The sequence below is a fragment of the Monopterus albus genome, unplaced genomic scaffold (assembly GCF_001952655.1).
Source record: "Monopterus albus unplaced genomic scaffold, M_albus_1.0 scaffold107.1, whole genome shotgun sequence".
NCBI classification, from domain to species: Eukaryota; Metazoa; Chordata; class Actinopteri; order Synbranchiformes; family Synbranchidae; genus Monopterus; species Monopterus albus.
This window is the reverse complement of record NW_018127987.1, coordinates 724,637-746,047: the sequence shown is the minus strand read 5'-3', so window position 1 is coordinate 746,047 and position 21,411 is coordinate 724,637. Positions and strand designations below refer to the sequence as shown.

The 21,411-nt window shown below is 40.8% G+C and overlaps 2 protein-coding genes across 5 annotated transcripts in view; both read right to left on the bottom strand.

The window, feature by feature from the left end:
* Positions 1-3,844, bottom strand: part of ddr1 (discoidin domain receptor tyrosine kinase 1) — a 39,829-nt gene extending 35,985 nt beyond the window's left edge. For 2 of the 4 annotated variants that reach the window (XM_020610804.1, XM_020610806.1), the window contains exon 1: positions 3,463-3,844. The gene's annotated coding sequence lies outside the window, so the exon portion shown is untranslated. The remainder of the gene's footprint in view (positions 1-3,462) is intronic. The other 2 variants (XM_020610803.1, XM_020610805.1) reach the window with 2 other exon arrangements.
* A 10,804-nt stretch (positions 3,845-14,648) lies between these two features.
* gnl1 (guanine nucleotide binding protein-like 1) overlaps positions 14,649-21,411 on the bottom strand; it is a 7,329-nt gene continuing 566 nt past the window's right edge. Inside the window, exons 2-12 of the mRNA XM_020610924.1 lie at positions 20,951-21,098; positions 20,454-20,590; positions 20,173-20,324; positions 18,780-18,851; positions 18,008-18,200; positions 17,728-17,826; positions 17,426-17,608; positions 16,662-16,840; positions 16,150-16,336; positions 15,348-15,488; positions 14,649-15,253 (exon numbers count right to left, since the gene is read on the bottom strand). Of these exons, the coding sequence (XP_020466580.1) occupies positions 14,985-15,253; positions 15,348-15,488; positions 16,150-16,336; positions 16,662-16,840; positions 17,426-17,608; positions 17,728-17,826; positions 18,008-18,200; positions 18,780-18,851; positions 20,173-20,324; positions 20,454-20,590; positions 20,951-21,098 (1,760 nt within the window). The 3' untranslated portion in view covers positions 14,649-14,984. The remainder of the gene's footprint in view (positions 15,254-15,347; positions 15,489-16,149; positions 16,337-16,661; positions 16,841-17,425; positions 17,609-17,727; positions 17,827-18,007; positions 18,201-18,779; positions 18,852-20,172; positions 20,325-20,453; positions 20,591-20,950; positions 21,099-21,411) is intronic.

Sequence of the window (21,411 nt, the reverse complement as noted above, 5' to 3'; positions counted from 1 at the left end):
TCCGTGACTGTTCTTGAATGGGCCAGCCAGAGCCCTGACTTAAACCCAATTGAGCATCTCTGGAGAGACCTGAAAATGGCTGTCCACCAACATTTACCATCCAACCTGACAGAACTGGAGAGGATCTGCAAGGAGGAATGGCAGAGGATCCCCAAATGCAGGTGTGAAAAACTTGTTGCATCATTCCCAAAAAGACTCATGGCTGTATTAGCTCAAAAGGGTGCTTCTACTAAATACTGGGCAAAGGGTCTGAATACTTATGACCATGTGATATTTCAGTTTTTCTTTTTTAATAAATCTGCAAAAATGTCATTCTGTGTTTTTCTGTCAATATGGGGTGCTGTGTGTACATTAATGAGGAAAAACAATGAACTTAAATGATTTTAGCATATGGCTGCAATATAACAAAGAGTGAAAAATTTAAGGGGGTCTGAATACTTTCTGTACCCACTGTATATAATATGCATTAGCTCCTCAAATATAGGCCACTAATAACTTTGGGATAAATGGGGAGGCACTTCTGTAGGTTTCTCAGCTAAAATGATGCATAAAGCTGAGGCCTGAGATACCTTGATATGATACTGTGACAAACTATTTGAAGAAACCCCAGCAGTCAGCTTTGCTTGCATCCAAACAGCAATGCCATTATCTATCCAGGACAACCACGATGGAAGAGCAAAGAGATAAATGAGAAGACTTTTAGGGATGATAGAAGAGGAGAGGCTGAGGAAAGGAGGGGGAGGGAAGGAGGGTGACTGAAACATCCAGAGCTGCTTCAAAGGGAACAGAGAGATATAAGATGAAGAATGATAACCTGTAGATGTAGAGAGGGAGAGAGAGAGAAATCGCCAGAATGATCAGTTAGGGAATCAAAGGTATGTGGAGGTCAGGGTGGGATGAGGGGTTGGAGGCAGTCTGGAGGGGTGGGATGAGCCGATCTGAGTAAGGCTACTGTGGAGATTCATAGAGAGGAAATCAAATAGAGATCTGAGAACTCAGTGACAACTAAAGACCATCCTGGATGCCACTTTGAAGTGTCACCACACATTACATAATGCATGTGACCGCTCTTATGACAAATGCAAAATGAACTGGAGGGGAAATTGCTTTAGAAAAACAGGATGAACAATGGAGCTCTACTTTCAATTGGTTTCACATCCCATTAAAACAGGACTGTAGAGAGTGGTTGGCAAATAACCATGTTGTGTCTTTGGACTTAAATTCCTACATAATACATGACTACTGTGAGACAAGGCACATAAAAGATGATTCTTTTGGAATGAAATCACCATTATCATCATGTTCTTTCATGTGGTTAACTAGCCACATTAACCAAATCATTATCGAGATCAGGCAGCTGTGCAATACATTGCACAATTCAGTCATTGTGCCGAATTCGTCTGTGGGCTTTGAGTCTATATCAACCTGCAAAAAGTCTTTTCAGAACAACCAACAACTAGAAACACAAAGAAAAAGTCAGAGAATATAGCTGCCACCAAAACAAAGAGCCACATAGAGGACAACAAACTGAAGTCAATGATTAATCAGCCTGGACAAACCAGCGTTCCCGCTGTAAAGACCAAATCCTGGCTCTGTTTGTCTGCAAGCTTGCACACACATCTCTGCTCTCAAGCAAAAGACAAATACTGAAAAACATGAGTTCATTTTTTATTGTCTTGTACAAAAACATAACAGCTTCCCAAGATTTCCATTGCTAAGTGAAATCTCTAAAGACCAAAACAGCCATTTCACAGACACCATCAGACAAATGACTTTGTTCTGTGTACATTTCTCCACAAATCACACTATGCAATTAATGCCATTTTTCTCCTGGACTGTCATGACAAAGACAAATCAATTAAAAAGGTTCCCTGGGTTAGTGAATGCACAATTACACACACATAACTGGTCTATCCAACTGTTTAATGTGTTGGGCATCTCCTGTGCTGGATAGCACTGAAAGAACAGCTATGCTGGGCCACTGGCTCTCGTGGGCCATTGTGGCAGGAGCAGCCAGCTGCCCATTAGACAAATCCAGCAGACCTGTGCTTGCACTGAGGGACTGTACATCAACACTCAGGACTCGTCACTTTGCTACAGAGACAGAGAGTGAGGGACAGGGAAAGAAAATGACTTTTTATTGCCTGCATTTATTGGCAAACACCACAAGCAGCCCTAACCCTCACCCACTCCTCTTCCCCAGTCTCACAATGCTGCATCTCCTGTGGACGGCCTGCTCAGTCCCCTGGCCAACAACCTACCCGCATCTACTGTTTTCATGTGGTGGGAAAGGTGACCTCCCCGCTGCACTGCACACACACATTGTTACCTCCTCCATCAGGCCACCTTCACCTCTCTGCAATGTAAAGCCACACAGGAACAAACTGGCAAGAGACACACATGCAGTCACACCCATCTTTCTCCTCCTCTCTCTCTCTCTCTGCCATATGTAAATAAACAAAGGCAAAGAGGTGAAATATGCCACTTTTTAGCAAATCTTTTTCATGTTTTGCACAAAATCCTGTTCTCAGAAAAGATGAGAATCATAACAGAGTCACTTTCACCATCCACTTCTGTTTATATTCTGTTCAAAGTCCAAACATTCTGCCAGCTCATCCCACCAGTTGTTAAGATTTTCTGTTTCAACACAAGTCCTCCTGAGCAGATTTCACTTTGGGCTCTTGTAACCTGTTAGCTCCTCAAAGCAGAACATCATCATTAAGACCAGGGGTGACTGAAACCAGAGCTGATGGTGTCACTGAAGGTCACCTGTGGTGCTGTGAGGTCGCAGAGTTAATGGTGGGTTTGATGACCACCACCTCTATGTGGATATTATACTGCGCCATTCATCAGCTGTGTTTAACTTAAGAGGCTGTGTGAAGGGGTTGCAATGGCTGTGAAGGAGGAGTGACAACCTAAACCCATGTAACACTTTGTAAATTGGTGGCTGTGCGTCTGGCTGAAGAACTGAAATGACGAAGGACCGAATGGAAGAGATGCAAGTTCATTTAGAGGATATTAAGTGAATAGAAACCTATGAAAGCCGCATGAAAATGCAAAAATCTGGACTCTGAATAGTGGTTTCCCTGCTGCCAAAGACCCACATTTAGTGGGATATTTAGCAATAACTAGACCATGATCCACACCGTCAGAACATTTCAGCAACGCACTCGGTAAATGCCACAATGTATGTGCCACACAAACGTGTAGAGACCCGGGCAGCAACGTTACACCTCATATGAGCTTCCGAACAGTCCGTGGCCAGCGTCCAGAGCTGCCGTGCCTCACACCGAGACTTATAGACGCCAAGCCACATAGTGAACGGCACACGAACGCACAGACATACACGCGGACAAGACAGCTGGAAATGTCCAGGGCAATATTAGTATAGACGCTTATCATAGGGTAAAGTGCGCGGAAAAGAAACGCCAGGAGGATTCAGAGGAGTTGGTCTTTACTTACCTAAAAGGCACGGAGAAGTGTGCTTTTACAGCAAATCCAAACTTTTAAATGAAGTCTATATTAAACGACGTACAGCTTTGTTTTTGCCCAGAACATAAGTCCACTGTATAATCCAAACTGAGCTCCGAAGCAGCTGTTGCGCTCAGTGAACAACCTCAGTTCAAAGTCCGAGGAAATACGCTAATATCACACCAGCAGCCTGACTTTCTCTTGAAACAAATAACTGGGCAACTTGGCGACGGTGAGGAAAAATGTAAAACAAGAGTTGGAGAGTATGCACCGTCCCTGCGCCGTGACCTCTCGCTGAATAACCGCTCCGCTTGCTTAGCTCCAACCTCAATCAGCCCAGGCTCCGCAGCCGGGCCAGCAGACGCCACCAGGTGCTCATTTACATAACTGCACTGGCTGTGTCCAATCACAGCTCCGAGCAAGGTGTCTCATTGAATATCCCAGCAGGCGGCCCGTCCAATCAGAAACTCCTGTGGGCGGGCGCTTTGACCCTATATTACTGTAGAGTTAAACTCATTGTGAAGCCTTGGGGGCTGTGGGAGTTTTTTAGTTACAATAAGTAAGGCAACGCCTGCACATCTGTGGTTTGGAGGCAGTGTGCAAGCGTTACCTTACTTATTGATGCTTCTTTGAATTGTCTGGCACCTACTGGTGATGTGCATCTAACTATTTTTGGTCTTGTCAGTTCCTTTGTGACACCAGATTTGGGGAATATGGCATTTGATACAACAGCAGGCAGAGTGCTTTCCACTTGTTAACCCTTTGCTTGGAGGAGAATGTTGCTCTGCTGTTTTTTAATAGATATCTTGTAATAAAAACTCATACGGTCCTTGAATTATCTGTTCTTCCTCTCTGCATCTTGCCAGGTCCATTTAATGTAGTCCCACAGCAGCTTGCCTGGGTATTTGCTTCTAAAGGAAACTTTATTACAGCCTATTGGTGGTGTAACTGTATACCATTACTGGCCCTGGGCTGTAATGACTCAGATTGAAGAGTTCGCGGTAAAACACAGCAGCAGAACTGGAACCAAGAGAGTTGGTGATATGAGACCCAGAGGTATGAGTGAGATAAGAATTCATGCTTTAAAAGAGTCACATATGATATGTTTACACCAAAGTGCATCAAAAGTTGAATAAGTTAGAGAGACAGACTGAAGCAGCAGTTACAGTATGTGTTTGTACTTGCCTGTCAGACTGAGAGGAGGGAAATTTTAACCAGTTCTCAACAAAGGTCATTTAAGATATTCTGAGCTCCACCTTAAGTAAACGGGAAAGAGGAACACTGATACACTTTCTGCTGTGTAACATTTGACTTTTGTGTGTCTGGGTGAGAGTGTGAGTGTTTAAGTTTGTATATACACACTTTATTTTGCACATACTTTGAAATGATACAGTGATGTCAATAAATCAAATGTTTGATTGAAATTAAGGTGACAAAAAGATGCATTCATGCCATCTAGAGAAGTACATTTGGTATTGTTATTTATTTGAACTGTATTTGATGTTGTGCATTGTTAGTCTCTGTGTATTAATATTTGTGTCTAAGGGTTGGATCAACATTTGACCATATATTAAATGTTCTAAGGAAAATGAAAAAATGTAATCACATATGATAAGAAATAGAAAAATAGACTACAAACCCAAAGCAACATGAGCTGCATGTGTATGCACATCATTTTTTCTATTTGTCAGTCAATTCTCAATTGAGTTTATACATTTCTGTTCTTAATCTTGGGCTTTTCCTCCATTTCTTCTCCACCTTTACCCCAGATTACAGCCTCCACACCCCCATCCTCACCCCTTTCACCCTCCAGCTCCTTTTCCAAGTTTCTTTGTGTTTGTATTGCACTTTATCTGGCCTGGCCTCATTCTCTCTGCATGTCATTAACATTCTCTCACCCCTTTTTAGTTCAAAACTAAACCAAACCAAAGCATTCCTCCCCCTTTTTAGTTCAAAACTAAACCAAAGCATTCCTCTGTGTGTGTATGTGTGGGGGGTTAATGGTTAAGCTTTCCTCTCTCAGACTTTTACATAAAACATAACGTTGTGGTTACTGTTTACTCTCTGTTTAGCCACAGTGCTATCAGGTTTTATTAATGTTTTCTTCTTATCTGGAGTCTATTTAATACAGATGTTTATTTATTTAGATGATTTTTAACCAATGCAGACTGTGATAAAGTTGAAGGGATAATGAAGAAATTATCGTAGATACTTGACAGGTATCCACGATGTTCACCAGCAAAATGTTTAATAATTCCCAGTAATTATCCTGCTGATGAGTGTGTTAAAATCACCTTTTGTTCTCTCACTCCCTGGATGCTTCCCCTTCTCTTTTCAGCCCTTTCTGTTGAGCACATCATCCAACTGGCTCTGCTTTGTTCGTTGTCCAGGCAACTGCAGTCCCCAGGCAGAAATTATGACCTTTTCAGCGTGATCTCTTTTCTACCCTGTACTGCCTCTCTCCCAATTTTTGTGTGTCTCTGTTTCCTTTTGCCCTGATCCTTTTCATATTTTCATATACTTAGTTCCTCCACAGAGTTTTGCTTTAGTTGTCACTAACCCCCCCACCCACCTTTTTTCCCTCTTTCTCTCTTTCTACTCATTCTCACTTTGAGTGAAAACCAGTGGAGCATAAAAAGCAGGTCTGATCCTGTGAGGAATTCACATGGTGAGAGAGGAGGGCAGAACAGAGACAAAGAGAGGGAGGGAAAGATAGGAGTTCAGATTGTATCCCACTCATGAGTCAGTAAGGACAAGAAAGTACTTGATGCAATAAGGAAAAGGGAAAAGGAATAAGTTGCCTGAAATATCAATAGTCTGTCAAGGCAGCCAAAAGTCAACAGACAGAAAAGTGTGTTTAAGGATAAAAGAAAGTCTTCACTTTTTGAAAAGTTTACTGTATTCAGCAGAAAATTACCATTTTCATCCAAAGCTTCTATTCAGATGGGATGACAACTGATCTATTGCCTGTCATCGTGAATGCGCTGCTTGAATTTATCACCTCTCGGGCATCGCTTTAGTCAAAATACACAAACATCTGAATTAGAAATGGAAGTGTTCAACTCAAAGGCATTTCATGAAACAACACACACTCACACACAGAGGCAGGCAGCCTGTCCACCCCCTGTCGGGGTCTGACAGCTGTGCAGGGCTACAGGATTCAGACAACACAGATCAGTTGCAGAATGTGAAGCCTGCAGTATGTTAGGAACTGGCATAAAACCACATACCAAGCATTCTACCTTCTGAATCATCTCTGTCAGTGTCATTTTCACAGGGAATAACCAAAAGCAATAAACGTCTAAGATTTGCAATGGTCAGTGGAATATCCCAGAGAACACCTGAGAAGCCTCTTTTTCTTTGCATGCAAGTGTGACTTCAGGTCTGTGTTTGGTTTAAACATACATGTATGCATGTGTGAGAGTGTGCACATACTGCATGTCTGTGTAAATGTACAACTGCACATGCACCCCTGTGTTCCATCCGTAATGTCTGTTTACTTGTCTGTGCTCTGTCAGTATCACTGTCAGAGGCCTTAGGCAGGCTGTAGTTGATTGGTCCCCAGAGAGGATCTGGGAGCGGTGGAGCTGTCACAGGTCACAGGGTCAGAGTCTGCTCCAGGGGGAGGTTCACGGGTGGCAGGGTCTCCCTCGCTCTTTTTTAGGTGGTCAATTAGGAAAATGGTTTTGTTACCTCTTCTCCACAAACCTCTATGACTTTTCTGTCATATCTGTTGGTTCCCTTTTGTCAAATTGTTTTTGGAGCTAAATGCTAACACATACTGATTTAGCATGCTAGCTGACAGGGTCGTTATTCATTTTGAGGATATTTGGTCATAGAATAAACTCTGACCTAATGAAAAATCAGAAGATCACCAAAATTATTTCAGTTCATTCTCAGTAGAACATGATTGTCTGAAATACGTTTTATGAAACTGCAGTACAGCTGTGGAGTTATTTAATATCAATACCTCAAATGACAGCCTCACTGTGCAAGAGCATAAAGGTCAGGGGATCACCAAAGGTATTAGGACATATCATCTGGGGACCATGAATATCTGTACAACATTCTGTGCCAATCCAGCTACTAGATGCTGAGCTATTTCACAGAATATGTGAAAACGTTAATGTTAACGTGGCGTTAGAGGAAAAGTCAAGGGAGCACCAAGGTCGCCAGAATTCATCCTCTGGGGACCACAAACAGCCGTGCAGAATTTCATGACAATGAATCTTAGTTGTTTAGATTGTAGATCACCTGCTGTGATCCTCGTGTGGTTTTAAGTCCTGACGCATCTTGTTTTGATTTAACATGATGATTCAGACTTTTGAAGCGTTATCATTCTGTCAAAAAGGACTGATTGTTTATCATCCTTTGATGTTCAAAATGAGTGTTTTAATCATCTCGCAAGAGGAAACTACACTCTTTTCAATCACTAGATTCTAATTTTGAAAACAAAATATTGCGTATAGGAAAACACTTTTGCACTTTTCAGATTCATTTAGCTGGTTTACATGCACAGCTCACCTACAAGATATTCAAGCATCCTGCCTGGACTGTGCTTGTGACCGAGTAAGGTAAGCGGCAGGATGGGGGCAGGTGGGACTGTCGTGTGTTGGTGGGTGCGAGCGTTCCAGATGACCCCTCACATAGTCAAGAGTCCCTGGAGACCCTCTCAGCTGTAGCAGCGCACTTGTGCCTCCTTCTCCTCATGGCTGGAGGAGGTGGAGGGAGGAAGGGAGGGAGGGTGGATGCAGGCTCTTTTTGGGTGTTAAGTTTCTCTCCCCCTTCAGAAATCCCCTGCTATTCATCTGTGCAAACACACACAGACACACACATCTGACATTGTGGAGAACTACAGCCTCTGTTATTGGCATTTAAGGGGTTCCTCTACAACTGTCGCCCTCTGTTCTAAGTGTCACTCTAGCCCCTTTAGGATTTTACTTCCCTTTTCCTCCCCCCCTTCCTCCCCTTCTTTCTTTCCTCACCTGTCTGAGTCAGCCACTGAATGAATGGCCTCCCTTTCTTTCCCAATCTGTCTGAGCTGCTGTCAATAGCATTTTGAGAATTAACCACCATAACCACCACCGAATGTGCTCTGATCTTCTTTGTCTGAACCTCCACCCTACTGTCTTTCCTAATTGCATGTTTAGTCTTTCCACACCCCTTCACAAACAGTAGTTTAACTTAAACAGCCATGTCATGTTCCCAGGGTTTGTAGGTTTGTGTGTAAAGACATATAATTACAGTTATCCTTTAATTATTTCACTTAATATTCAAACTGGCAAAAGCCCAAGGGAGAAACAAAACTCAGCTAATTTACTGAAGTCTTCATTGTCATGGTAACTCAAGTCTGATCTGCTTCCCGTCTCCACTCCTGGATCTCAAAGTCTGCCTCCCTTTTTTAAACTTTCAGGCAGACTGTTGCTGGCTCCTTCCAGTGAGAGTGAATGTTGTGGTGGATTTGAAGGCTCTGGAGACATGGTGGGTGTTCGGGTGGGTGAGTGGGGTGACAGGGGGTGGGGAGTACTCAGAGAGGTGCAAATGAGTGCCATCGCAATGCAGTGAGAGGTGGTGCTAAAAATATTTGTTGACACATGGGCTCCAACTTACAAACAGGGTCACAGACAAACACACAAGCCAGTGACCAGAGAGGTGTCATTCACATACCGCTATGCAGGGAAACGCACATACACACAAGAAATATACACATACATATGAAAACACACATTCAGTGCAGCAATGTAGCAACTAGAATGTGTAAAGCTACTTAACTAAGCTATAAAATACTGAATCCTTCCAAGTTTGCATTGGCAGTGTTTTGTGTTTTGGGGGGCTCTGTCAGAGAGCAGGCCCTTTCTACTCTGTCCTTTGAACAAACAAACACAGCTGCCATATTGTGACTCTACAGGAGAAATATGCCAAAGCTGCTCTGTACACATTGTGTTCAATGCTCACTGTGGCGAATGTTGTTTCTGAGTTTACCCCCTGCTGACATACTGCTGGGACCATTTGCCAAAAGTTGAAGGAAAAGATGGTAACAGTTTTTTTTTTTATAAAATGTCTCTGAAGAGACTCATGTGGAATCATACAAGAGACAAGCCAGTCAGTCAAGTCTCTGGCAAACCCTTTACAGTGCTTGTATAGTGTCTTTTACTATATATGATAATTCATACTCAGAAAATAAAACAGAAGTGGCATTCACTACAAGATGATTAGTTAAACCTGCACTGTTTTGCATTTTGTGACTTTCAGTCAAATAAAATACTATTTCCAGTCATGTATTTCATCCTTGAAGATTTAATTAAACTAGTGTTAAAATATTGTCTCGGCACATCTCGTTTTCATGAACCCAATATCTTGTATTGTCTCGTCTCGTGAGCTAAGTGTATCATCACACATCAAAACTCTGAGGGGCTGTAGGACTCTTAGGTAAGGATAAAAATTGTTCTACACAGATTTGAATGAATTTATTTGAAGTTTATCTTTTTTATGCTGTGTTACATTTTGAGACCTGAAACAGTGACATCTGAAGAATTTAAAGAGAAAATGTCTGTTTGGTGGAACTGCTAATACTCAAACACATCTTAAAGATGACAGGAGGGCCCAAGCAGACATTTCTTTTTGTGAGAGGTCACTGGCCCAACTGGTAGACAATTACTAGTTTAATACTCAGCAGTGCATTATAGTTAGTATTGGTATTACTGTATTTTGATCTGAAAGGTAGCATGTTTCTCTACATGTCAGCTAAATGAAGTGGAAAATGTTTTTTATTGTTAAGTATAGAGTAGAACAAAAATGGAAATATAGACATAAAGTACCTCAAAACTTATGCACAGTACTTAGTTACTTTCCCCCACTGCCGATTAAGATAGTGGAAGCCAACAAGAGAAGAAGATGAGGAGGATATCCAATCCTCATGGCCACCCTCCCCCTCCCCCTCCAGCACTGCTAGAGCACCAGGATGCCTGACTGGGGGAACAACTGCCTGAGGCTGTAAATCAGTGTGTGTGTGTGAGAGAGAGAGAGACAGAGGTCTCTGTATAGGATTGAAAAGTGCTTGACTCTGCTAACATGCTAACATGGTCAAGCAGACTTTCAGGAACAACTTATTTCCAAGGTACAGTACATGTAGAGAGAAAATGGTAAACATTAAACTTCACTTTCCCCAGAATCAACTCACAGGTCTCAGGATCTAACACTAACCTACGAGAAAGTGTCTAACAAGACGTCGAAACTTGAGTAAATCTTGTAAGGAACCTTTTTTTGTCACACTTTTTTTTTTCTAAAAATGTATATTACTATCATGTTACACATACACTATTAACACCATTGATGAGAAGCCTGTGCACAGTCAGCTCAGTGCACCTGACCATTAACTTGAGAAAAGACTCACACTAATGCTGGCTTTGATAGCCCTCTAGTGACCACAGACATGCGCTGGCCAGTTGAGATATGGAGCTATAATTTATCATAATGAGACTTCGTGCAGTTTGGTTGTTTCCATAAAGCAAACTAGGACATTTTAGGTTTTGTCTTTAGATTGAGCCCTGTTGTTATTCTCCCTCATCCTGAAGGCTGTGACTTTTCACTCCCTCTCTATGTTACCTGTGTGTGTGTGTGTGTGTGTCTGTGTGTGTGTGTGTGTGTGTGTGTGTGTGTGTGTACATGCAGTACCCAGGGGAGCATATAAAACCACAGTAATGACCAGTTCTGTTCTGCTTATGCTCCAGCTCTCATATGACACCAATACATTACTCCCTGGTTTCACCCACATGTTAGCTGTGGTAACACAAGGCGCAAGAAAGGGGTAAATAAGAGAAGAGGGGAGGGGAAAGAGGGCAGGTGTTCCCACAACAACCTGAGTGCGTTATATGAAAACATTCCAGGACTAAATAAATAAGGAAAAGAAATCAAATTCAAACCACCTGGGCATTATTGCCAAGACCTGTGCTGGCAGCAAAAACATTTAACACTGCAGAATGTAATTAACAGTTCTCAATTTTCATGTGTCACACTCCATTGAACCTGTGATCTTTGTCTGGCTCTAATTACTGCCAAAAAGGTTTGACAGCTACAACACTGAAGCTCTAACTGGGGAAATTAAACAGCTCATAACTCCAGCTGCATATTGGAAACACTTGCAGATGATTCTTCTCCTCCCTCCTCTGAGTTTATCAAGTCAGCAAATTATATCTCTGAGTACCAAACAAGTTGGCACTAAATCCAAATTACCCGAAATGAGGGGATTTCCACCCACTTTCATCCCGTAAATAATGATTATGGCAGTCCTCTTTTGTGATTATCGTCATACTGTCTCAACTTGCTCATGAATGGTGCCCACTGGGTCTTGATAAACATAATGAGATAATAGTAGCAGCCAGATTTATTCTGACAAGAGGATTGGATAGGCGTCGAGAGTAGGAATAGTTTGACAAACACTGTCAACACAGTCACCCCACAATACAGCACTCAAATGAGATATAAATTTCAGGGATACATTTCAAATTTTTAACAGATGATTATGCCTAATCGTTTTAATAAAAGCTGGGAGAGGTGATAATGTGTCCCATGTGCTTCTCAAGTAATTAAAGCAGTGACAGACTAGACAAAGCTCGCTTATGTTTTATCATTTGAGCCGTTGTCCTCCTAATAAACATATCCTGTTTTATTGGATGTAGTCCTGAGACACAGCGGAATAAAAAATCAGAAGTGTTTTGCAATACACAACAGACTCACAACATATCTCACTGCATTATCTTTTCATCTTCTCTCCAGAGGAGCGGATGCCTTATAAGAGGACAAATAAATCACTCACAGTGCAATCCAAGTATTTCTTATAATGAAATATGTGCTTCTTCAAAGCTGAATTATTCCGGCACTGCAGAAGCTAAATGCATTTAAAATTGTGCATCCATCCATTTTTAACACTTCCTCCACAGGTTAGGTTGGAATCTATTCCATAATGCATGAAGGCTGGTTAACACCTGTCATCGTCTGATCATGTTAACAACTAGTATCAGTGTCTTCTTACGTGTAGGTATTCACCATAACATTAGGATAACATAACTAAACAGCCCTGTTTACAATTAGAATTCAACCTTGCTAATAACTTGAATTATTTGTTCATATCTTTTTGGTTGGGCACATTTACCTTCAAATCCATCTGGAAATGTAACTATTAAGTAATTTGGGAGGACTTTTAATTAGATCTGAGCCCTGCTGATCGTTAGCATCAGTAAATCTCACTGTACTAATTATCTGTCTCGTAAAAGGAAGTCCCCCACAACACATTACAACTTTAAACATAAAGCACAAACATCTCTATGCAGATAAATATCTATGTGACATTCAGACAGTACTCGTATACCAAGAGTAATTAGTCTAACAATGCTCATCCAAACATGTCCAAGCAGCACACTTTGATCCCAGACCTCCTCTAAAGTTTTACCAAAGCCTTTTAAGTAGACACTCAGACACCATCTGTTCTTGATGTGCATTTGAAATTAGAACTTAATGAAATGATTCATGGGTGATTTATTTTTCACAAATAAAACTAAGCTGTAGAGAGATTAACCTTGAAAGATCTACCACGATGATATATTTTATAATCTACATGCATCTCACACAGAAGAAAAGCAAATAGCACTAAACAAAATAGGAACACAGTCACAAACACAGAGGTGATTCAGATGATTATTTTCTTTTATTGCAGAATGCAGTCCAGTTGATCTTTAGGCATACTAGGAATGCAACAAATAGCCTGAACATACCTCAAGTCTTCACGCCACACTGTCCAGATGCTGTCAATGTAAATGTTTCCAAGAAAAAACAAGACAGAAAGCAAAACACATCAACACAACCAAAGGGCTGTTGTATTTCTAACAGCATGGTAGTGTTGAGTAACTGCTTTACACTGTACCAGTGGTAGAAAGTGCATGTGGCTGCAGTGCAATGCATTACATGGTAACACAGCACTGTGCTGTAGAGTCCCCTCAGTGAACACATGAATAAGGTATAAAGGCAGCACACAAATAATACAGCACTCAGGACTGTAGCAGGGCCATCACACAGCAGAGAGAAACACTGGTCAAACAGCAAAAATGTCAGGCTTCTATTTTCAAGATTTGGTAAGAAAACAATTCAGTTATAATTCATAAAAACCAGCAGAGCAAAGATGGAGTGTGTAACGTAAAGTATAATGAAGCTGTAGTGGCCAGTCTCCCTATGTGTGTAGTTAAAGAAAAAGCTTGACATCTCAGTAAATACATTTATTCGCCTTCTTCACAAGAACCAGATGAGTTAGCTTAGCTTAGAGCATGAGACTGGAAACAGCTAACCTGGCACAAAGGCAGAAAAGATTCAAACAGAACCAAGGCCCTTGTTGTGTTTCATTTTTAGAATCCGTACAAAACACTTTGGTTTTTGGATAGGTTAAACAAATATGGTACACCAAGCTTTAGAGATGCTGGAAGGCAAATTGTGTTGCCTTTCAACAGAGACAGGAGAGCTGTCCCCATTTCCAGTCCTTATGCTAAGCAGAGCTATGCTACAGTACCTGGCTGCTTACTGTCATTTCATACAGACATATTTACAAAAATGTCAAACTACCCCTTTAACTGATTGTTAGCAGTTTTATTTTGATCAGACCCATTGTGCTGAATGAGTGTAGCCAAATCTTGTATTCAATACTGTAGATCTCCACCACCTTCTAAGGATACATTTTTGTAGTAGTTAAAACACTACAGATTAAATTCCTGAAACAGCCTTGTCCAGCATTACAGGATTCAATGATCCCTTCCCAAAAAATGAGACTTTGTGCAGATTGTGTGGAAACACACCAAATAAAATATCACTTGCAAACACAGTATAAATCTATATCAAAACCAAGTCAAAGACCTCTAGCAGAGCAGTAATACTGGTAGCTGCAAAACTATGTGTGAAATGTTTGTTACATCACTTGTGTCCCACCCCATATCCAAAGCTGAGATCTAGTATGGTCTATAAAGAAGATTTAGAGTCCTGGTCCTAAATCTCCAGCTGCTTTCAGAGCCAATTGGCTCCAGTGAATCACTTCATATCAACATTGCAGCTGATTTGTTTTACATCCTTTCTTAAACTTTGGCATCTCAGCTGTGAGGTCACTTATCAGTAGAGATTGAGAACAAGTCGGTCGATTATTCCAGGCCAAGGAAAGTTGTTGTGTTTATTCGTCTGAGAACCACATGCAAAAAGTAATGATGAAATCAAACCAAACCAGAGCCATTCCTGGTGGTAACACTAACGAACAAGCAGAGCAGGGGCACAGCATGGAAGATGTGGTTATGCTCTGTATGTTATAGGGAGAATGAATTAGAGTAGCTCAAGTTAATATATAGAGAAAGTAAGGACATGAGGAGCAGAGATGTAAGAAAAAAACAGAAGGAATGCAGGTTTTAGGAAAGAAAAAGGAATGACAAGTGAACTAGGGTCACACAGAGAAGTCAACCCATTTCCTCCTGTTCGTCCTTCCGTTATCATTCACACTCGTTTTCCCGCAGGACGTTGTACATGTTGACGGTGAAGTCAGATGACTTCTTTTCCTTCCGTCTTGGATGTCCAAGCCCTTCATCTTCATCATCTCCATCCTCATCATCGTCTGCATCCCGGTCCCTCTCTTCCTCTGGCTCAGTGCTGGACTCTCCATCATCCTCATCATCTCCTTTTTCCGTCCCCTCCTCCTCCTCTGTCGTCCTTCCCTGTAGAGCCATAATCTCTGGCAAGTCTGGGTGGTTTTCCCAGTGCTCTGTAGACCATAAATAATGCCAAAAATAAATGAGTTCAACCCACCTGCTGTCAACTTGAAATGGAATTGATGAGTCATGAAGAGCCTCTCTTACCTCTCAGGCAGCTGTAGCCAGGTGGTGTGAGGCAGAGGCACAATCTGCCATCGACTGCCAAGCGTAGGAGACTATTAGCTGCACGATAAACATCATTGCGAGCTGCTTTTGCCGTTTTATATCCTCTCTTCTCTGCCCATGCTAATGATCACAAAGAGAGATTGAACAGAGGGGTGTTGATGACAGTATATCATAGCTATTATTATTTTTTTTTTTTTTTTTTTTTAGAGCCAAGAAATCTAATGAAAAACCAAACCCAGCAATGCACTGGTAGTAAGTACTGCCTGTGTAGTCAAATCCTATTTTGGCATATTTCCAGTTGTCCAAAACTATTAAAACATCAATACATGTTCTTCTTTAAAATGCACTTGAATATTAAATCTTATTTTGGGTCAATTTCATACACACCACCTGCTGCCATAAATTCATTGGACCAAAGGCTGACAACTGTCCACCAACAGTGCTCAGCTGTTTTAGGAGATTATTTACCCATTTTAAAAATGAAAGTAAATATCTGAGTCCTGTTTTGAAGACTGACATCTTGTGTAGGAATAAATGACCTTGGGACTGAGTTCCAGAGACAGGCTAGTAATGTCAGGAAGCATTAAGAGACTATGACTGCATTCACAGGATTTGTTGGCAATAATAATAATAAAAAAAAGACAGAATAATGCCAGTGTTCACCGGATCAGAGTTGGAATTGGCTTTTTACAACTGATAATGAGCCATGAATTTGGTCATTTTTCTCTCAAAATGCATGATTCACAAACTCTTAAAAACAAACAAGTGAAAACAGACTTACCTTCACAGACATCCCAGGCAGTCCAGCTGAGCTCTTCAGACCCTTGACCTCCATGCTGGGGTTCATTTTCCAACAAGCTGGGATGTTTTAGCTTCAGTACAGAGAGGAAGGGGGTCCTCTCACACAGATAACCGACAGAGCTGTAGGGCTCCTGCAGCTGGGACACTGGATAGATGCCTGCTAGAATCTATACATCATAAAATCAAAGATAAAGGTACAAAATAGTAGGAGAAAGAAAAAGATCAATATGAAAAATCACTCTGTATACTAAAAATCCTTTCCTCAGTATCCAAAAACTGTTTGAAAGGTTGAGCAGCTTTAACACAGTACAGCTCTGGAACTCATCAGGAGCCTTTGACATACAAGTTGAAATGTAAGAAAAAAAAAAATCAATAATCCATCTTTCCAGAACTATGTGAGCCAACACAACCCAAGTTTCTACTGAGCCTAAAGAGGCAAGTACACACAAACAAATCACATCTGTTTTCAAACAGACTAAAGTGAGCTTGTACCTGTAACTGTTTATTGACACGGGAGGGAAAGACCAGTCCAGGGCAGTCGCAGAGTTTGACAGTGGGGGTGAGGTAGTAGGTCTGGAAGTATTTGGTGTGGCCTGGAGTTCGAGACACACTCACCACCTTCCTCCCCACCAGGCTGTTGATTACAGATGACTTACCAACATTTGGAAAGCCTGGAAATAAAAGGTTTATGAGTTCATTATCAGTCCTTAGTATTTCCAAATTATGGACTTTGTTCAGTTTTCTAATGATAACCTGAAGACTGACCAGATTCAATATTATTCTTAAAAAACTTTAACTCTTAACTTTTTGACAACAGTATATTTCAGATGGGAAGATACAGTATAGATACAGTCCACTGTAGCTGGACAAAAATATTTCTACTAGATCACATTAAAGTATCTTGGAGAGAGGTTAAACTGGGAAAATACTACCAAAGCATCTAATAAGAGAGATTGTGGATCACATTGTTTTTCCTAATCACAATAAAGTGCAACAGATCAATTTCACTTTTATCTTTATCTTATTACTCTTGATAAGTCTTCTGTCTAGTGACTAGAACAGAAAGGTACTAGCTATTCTGACTAATTATCTTACATTACTACCTTGTGATGACCAAAAAATGGCAAGAAAGTGTTGAGAAATTCCATTTAACATGTTATTTAGCAACATCTTGATCTTCTTCACAAGAACTGTCAATGATTTTAAAAAAAATTTGTTTGCCTTAGTTTCTCTCTAAAACTTCAGATGCATTATACCTATACAGCCCAATGTAAGAACCCCATCTTTGTAGAGTTCCTGTGATGGACTGCTCATCTCCATAGCACTGTCACTCTGATGCTCCATCAGCACCAACTCTGCTCCTTCATCTGTCTGCTCCCCATCAAGAGTCTCTGCAACTGCATCTCTCTGGATCTTCTGCTCCCAGCTGGACAGATCAACTGTGAAGAAAAAAGAAATGTAATAAAAATGTGCAGATGGAAGTAGTCACGTAGACAACTTAATGCATGTGTTATAATGGTTTTATTATACATAAGCAAGCTGAAGAGTAGACACCCACCTCTCCCTGCTGTTATCTCTTGACAGGCCTTCAGGATTTCTATAGGACCTCCAGCGTTATTCCAGTCAGCCTTCTTCCTCATCCGCCTTTTTTGAAGCACTATGAACCAGCAGAGAGACAGACGATCATTGAGGTTATTCTGGTAATGGCACTGAAATAAGTTCATTTAAGCGGCAGGTTTATTTCAATTTTCGGGTTTGTCTGATATCATCTTTTATGTACGCCACTCAGCTTTCCTCCTACGCCAACAGTTTCTCTCTTCCTCCTACCCTCTCCTCACCTGTGCTGTAGGGCAGTCCACGGTGGGAGGTGAAGCAGACAATTTGCAGGTGGGGGAACTGAGAGGCCATGTAGTGTTTCCAGGCAATTACCAGTGGGGGTGGACATAGGTCGGCTTTGTTCAACACCAGGACCATATGCTTCTGCAGATTTCCTGTGATGTACTGGTACATAGCTGGAGGGAACTGCAGCACCTGCGTAGGTGGTTTACATGAGGACACCTTGTTAAAAGAGTGATTATGGCAACTTCGGCAAATAAACCACTAGATCATATCATCATCATTAGGTCCAAGATAAGATGTGCTTTTTTTACATTGCACTGAAACTGGAAACTGTGAAATATAAGAGAAGTGAAGTTAACATAAAACATATATGGAATGAAAATGTTGAAATAAATCTGATGTTTTATAACTGGAATCAAAGAAGTGAATTTCATTTTTACTTGGAATCACATCATGAGCAGCAAGGAATGAACAAGATCACAACAATATACATAGGATTTTATGAGACACTTTGGAAGGAAAACAAATGGTGAAATACTGAGAGATACTACACAGCTTATTAGATCAGACAAATCCAAATATAAAATATGACTTTTGATGTTTTTTGTCTTCATACCTATGTCTATTTCAGTATGAATGTAAGATCTTTTACAACAGGTCAATAAACTGATAAATAATAAACACCATATCATGTATTAAGGTGGATCTGGGCTTTGTCTCCATCTAGTGGCATGATTTGTCTTGCAGGCTTTTGCTCACAAGATCACCTACCGGGAGCCTGATATCTACAATGAGCAGAATGACATCGGACATCTCCAGTACTCTCCACAACTGCCTCCATGTCTAAATGAGCGGGAAAAGGAGTGGGAAACACCATTAGGATTAATACTGTAAATAAAGCAAAGTAATATCTATCAATTCACAGTTTCTGTTCTTACTCAGAATCATAATTTATTAGGAAAAGAACAGCAAAAGATTAGGATTTTTAATACTGAGTCCATATTTATTACTGGTAGTTCAGTTTTGATACTGTAAGAATACTATGGAGTCTCACAGGAAAAACATTGTACTCAAACAAGCAGCTTATTTATATTATTTTTTTCCAATGTTTTGATCCTCAGCTCCACTTAAAAACCCATCATCTCTAGATTACTGAGAGTCCTTATTACCGCAACAGCTGAACCAGCTCCCTGAGCTCAGCCCACGCTGTGTTTAAATGATCTGCAGGCTTTTTGGTCTCGAAAAACAGTGTTACCATTTTCACAGCCTGAGCAATAACACAGCATGTATGATGGTACTTTGTTGCCAGTGGAAAACACCATACAATATGCAGGTATGTCATACAATTCTTACATATCTCTCCATGATGTACATTTACCAGAAATATTCAGTTCATGATGCATCCTGGAGTTACACACTCAACAACAGCCTCAACAGTTACTGTATATATTTTAGATAAAAAGCAGCAAAATGTGCAAGGCAAGCATCAATTTACAAGAAAATCATTCTGCACAGGAAAGGTGCAGAAAAATTTGCAGCTTATAGCAGCATTTTGCCAATTTTCTGCCACTAAAACCTGGTTCTCATATAATAAAAATAGTTCTATGGCTGCATGTGAAACCTACTGGTCTCAATTGAGAAAAAACAAAACAAAAAGAACAATTCATACAGAAGTTAAAAAAAAAGTAAGTGTATACAATGAATAATAATGAGCTGTCCCTGGTAGGCTAGTGGTTCGAATCAGGGTTGCGTCAGGAAGGGCATCCGGCATAAAACAAATGTGCCAAATGTCAACATGCGAGTCGTCAGTGTGACGATTCGCTGTGGCGACCCCTAAACGGGAAAAGCTGAAAGTGACTTTCTTTATACAATGAATAATAATAAACTGCCTGATCCTGGGTCTAACAAGATAAGTGAATTTCATAAGTGCTTCTATTTCAACAATGAACAACAATAACCTTGCTATGTCTTACACCTTTATCTGAGGTAGTTTAGATTGCTGAGATTCAACAGGTATGTTGCAATTCTTCAAGTCTGTTGGAAGTGAAGTCCCACATTTGGTCAATTAATTGTTTGATTTTCAAAACAGGTTGCCTAGTCCAGCAATGGCACTCTGATGGTCAAAATGTCTCCAAAAGTAAATCATGTTAGTTAAGTTACTTACCTCAAGATTGTGCTCAAAGTGGCTGAGGGAGCCAGCTGGGTTTCTGGAGTGTAGGTCATCCAGGTACTCTCTATAAGATTTCTCCTCTTTCCTCCGTAAGCTCTCTCGTGTCATCTCATAATTCCAGGACGGCCGTCGTGGGAAACCAAGACCTAGCCATGAATAATTAAGTTTCAGCATGTCAAGCAGTGATCCACTCCATTAAGTTTAACCTGCTCTGTTAACCTGTTTGGCTTATTTTGAGACCATCAAGTGAATAACATTAAAATAAACAGCCAAACCTTTTTCTGAGGGATAGATGTCATTAATGTCAATCTCAAGTTCTTTGTCTGAGACAGGCTGCAGTGCCTTCTCTATGGCCAACTTCTTTCTCTTTTCCACCTCCTCTTTACTCTCTCTCTCAAAATGCAGCCGGAACCTGAGGAGAGGCGTAAGATGGGGCGTTAACAATGTTACTTTTCAAGACAATGAGCCAGTATATCTTAAATGAAATGAAAAAATACTGCATAAATGTTATTTGTTACCTCAAGTTAGTTACAATTAAGTAAGTTAGAACATCGACAGGTAAATAGTATGAGGTCAAATTTATTTAATTTTAAGTAATCAAGATCAAGGCCATTTTGAATAAAATAGAGTATACCCAGTGCATTTAGGCCTCTATAAATGAAACATAAGACACAGAGTACAAAAATGTGTATCTACTACAGCAGAATCTGAAATCTTTCAAAATACCATTCTTTCAAATAAAATGAATCAAAGAGGGTATTAGTAATAATACCTATTAGGGTCATATCTCCCTTCTCTGTTAAAGGGCTGCTGGTTTATCCTCCTAACATCAGTGGTCTCACTGTCAGAGGTATCCGACTGTCCCTCTCCTCCTCGCTCCACGCTGGCATTGCGGCTGCTCGGCCCAGAACCTGTGTCACCTGGAAGTCAATGCCCAAAATAGGAGTGCACAGTCAAACGCAGGCATAGGTTACATCACACACATAAATCCAATACAAAGATCCACTTCTTCCAATTATATCAGTAGTTGCAGATAGCATAATGCTTTCTCCCGGGTGTCCTCAACCACGCCCCCTTCCAGAAAGAAATGTGGCTGACAAGTTTAACTGAAGCAAACAGCAAAATACTTTCAAAGGACAAAGTAACAAGTAGCTGAACAGTAACATTATACACTGTGGCCTCCTGTACTGATGAATTTAGTAACCACCATAGACGGATAATATGACCTTTATA